The sequence below is a fragment of the Rhinoraja longicauda genome, chromosome 28, assembly GCF_053455715.1.
Source record: "Rhinoraja longicauda isolate Sanriku21f chromosome 28, sRhiLon1.1, whole genome shotgun sequence".
Lineage (NCBI taxonomy): Eukaryota > Metazoa > Chordata > Chondrichthyes > Rajiformes > Arhynchobatidae > Rhinoraja > Rhinoraja longicauda.
In genome coordinates this window covers 909,283-912,019 of record NC_135980.1, presented here as the reverse complement: position 1 = coordinate 912,019, position 2,737 = coordinate 909,283, and the positions used below count along the sequence as shown (strand labels likewise).

The 2,737-nt window shown below is 45.5% G+C and overlaps 1 protein-coding gene across 1 annotated transcript; it reads left to right on the top strand.

The window, feature by feature from the left end:
- Positions 1–1,966: 1,966 nt before the first annotated feature.
- Positions 1,967–2,347, top strand: LOC144607145 (histone H2B-like). Its single transcript, XM_078423772.1, has one exon. It carries the CDS (start codon positions 1,982–1,984, stop codon positions 2,345–2,347), a length of 366 nt encoding a protein of 121 aa, XP_078279898.1. The 5' UTR covers positions 1,967–1,981.
- Positions 2,348–2,737: the final 390 nt, after the last annotated feature.

Below are 2,737 nucleotides of genomic sequence, written 5' to 3'. Positions count from 1 at the left end.
TTTGCGGAAGGATATTTTTGCTATTGAGGGCGTGCAGCGTAGGTTTACTAGGTTAATTCCCGGAATGGTGGGACTGTCATATGTTGAAAGACTGGAGCGGCTATGCTTGTATACACTGGAATTTAGAAGGATGAGAGGAGATCTTATCGAAATATATAAGCTTTTTAAGGGGTTGGACACGTTAGAGGCAGGAAACCTGTTCCCAATGTTGGGGGAGTCCAGAACAAGGAGCCACAATTTAAGAATAAGGGGTAGGCCATTTAGAACTGAGATGAGGAAAAACTTTTTCAGTCAGAGTTGTGAATCTGTGGAATTCTCTGCCTCAGTGGAGGCCAATTCTCTGAATGCATTCAAGGGAGAGCTAGATAGAGCTCTCAAGGATAGCTGAGTCAAGGGGTATGGGGAGAAGGCAGGAACTGGGTACTAATTGAGAATGATCAGCCATGATCACATTGAATGGCGGTGCTGGCTTGAAGGGCCGAATGGCCTCCTCCTGCACCTATTGTCTATTGAAACGTCACCCATTCCTTCTCTCCTGAGATGCTGCCTGATCTGCTGAGTTACTCCAGCATTTTGTGAAATAAATACCTTAGATTTGTACCAACATCTGAAGTTATTTTCTTACACTATCATTATACAGGTAGATTGTTGTGAGATGCACAAAGGCATGATCAGCATTATATTGAACCATGATAAGCATGGTTATGCTGATAAGGCAGCTGGGACCAAGCAAAGCCCTGGTGGATTGTAGGTGATGTTGGAGTATACAAGACAATCAGGAGGGGCATGAAGGGGTATGAGATAGCTATGGCAGAGAAAGTTAAGACTAAATCTAGAGTGATTTATAAACGTATTTTAACTTGGGAGAGAATAGGTGCCTTCAAAGACCAAAGAGAACATCTACGAGTAGTCACAGAATGTTGGCGAGGTTAGCACAAAATATTTTACCTAAGTTTTTCCCAGAGCAGAAACGTGAGGATGAGGGAACTCGGAAAATTAATTGGGCGGTCTTGGGAATAGTCTGTATTTCTGTAGTGGAGGTAGTGAGCATCTTAAAATGTATAACAAAACAAAGGATTGCACATGCTGGTTAACATACAAAAGGACACAAAGTGCTGGAGTAACACAGCAGGCCAGACAGCATCTCTGAAGAACAGAGCCCAGTGACTCAAAATGCTGGAGTAACTCAGCAAGAAAAGCAGCATCTCTGGAAAGAAGGAATGGGTGACATTTCGGGTTTAGACCCTTCTTCAGACCCAAAACATCACCCATTCCTTCCTTCCAGAGATGCTGCTTGACCCGCTGAGTTACTCCAGCATTTGGTGTCTACCTTCGATTTAAACCAGCATCTGCAATTCTTTCCTACACATAGATAGGTGACGTTTTGGTTACAGATCCTGCTTCAGACAGAATGGTCTCAACCAGAAACATCACCCATCCATGTTCTCCTCAAATACTCCCTAACCTGCTGAGGTAATCAAGTAGGTTATGTCCTTAAAAAGTGTAAAATCGCAGCAGCCTCAGTAGTTACATCACTGTATGAAACTAGAGAAAAAATTGTGGGGGCCCAGGTTGAGCCATGTATCATTGTAAGCCGCCGGTGAGATGCCAGAAGATTGGGGATTGGCCGATGTGCTTCTATGAAGAAGGCTTGCACAAGAAAACCTGGGAACGATCGACCAGGGAATCACGCTGGAGGGGATTCAACAGGGGTTGAACGGCGCCAATTCCCAGTCTGCAGTGTGACCCGGACAGCATCCTGGGTTATGGGAACGCCTTCTGATTGGTGGAGGAAGGGATTGTGACGCGTCCCCCTCAGGTATCCAATCAGAGCGTCTGAGCAGTGTAATTATTCGTCTCTCAAACCGACCAATAGGATCTGTTCATGCCCCATCCCTCATTAGCATAGGGTGACGGCGCTGTCTATTTAATCCACGCTCCGAATAACTTTTTCTGTCTTTGATTAAAATCCTCTAAGAAAATGCCGGAACAGCAGAAAACAGCTCCCAAGAAAGGCGCCAAGAAAACCTTACCGAAGCCAGTGGACAAAAAACGCAAGAAGTCAAGGAAGCAGAGTTACTCCATCTACATCTACAAAGTGATGAAGCAGGTTCACCCTGACACAGGCATCTCTTCCAAAGCCATGGACATTATGAGCTCGTTCGTCAATGATATTTTTGAGCGGATCGCGGGCGAGGCGTCTCGCCTGACCCATTATAGCAAGCGGTCCACCATCAGCTCCCGGGAGATCCAGACCGCTGTGCGCCTACTTCTGCCCGGGGAGCTGGCCAAACACGCCGTGTCGGAAGGGACAAAGGCGGTGACCAAGTACACCAGCTCCAAATAAATATCCACAGAGTACGGACAAAACAAATCGAAAACCCAACGGTTCTTTTCAGAACCACGTATATTTTCGGTAAAGAGTAAATAAAAATTCGCCACGTAATTCTTACAGACGTTGCTCTCAAGATTTTTGCTTCGAATTGAATAAACTTGTTCCACATTTAAACATCGGCTGCCCGGGATACCCCTGGCAGAACTGGAAAACCACGGAAAGTCCACAATTACTTTCCGCATGTGGGGCCCTCTGTAATTATACGTAATGCTAATTTGGAGCTGACTACTGTGGTCAGCATATATTTACGTGTTTGTTGCTAGTCTTTTAATTGTTAATTAATTACCTCCTCCCCGTGTTGTGACTCTCCTGAATCCCACGACAAGTCGAGGCGGCATTGAA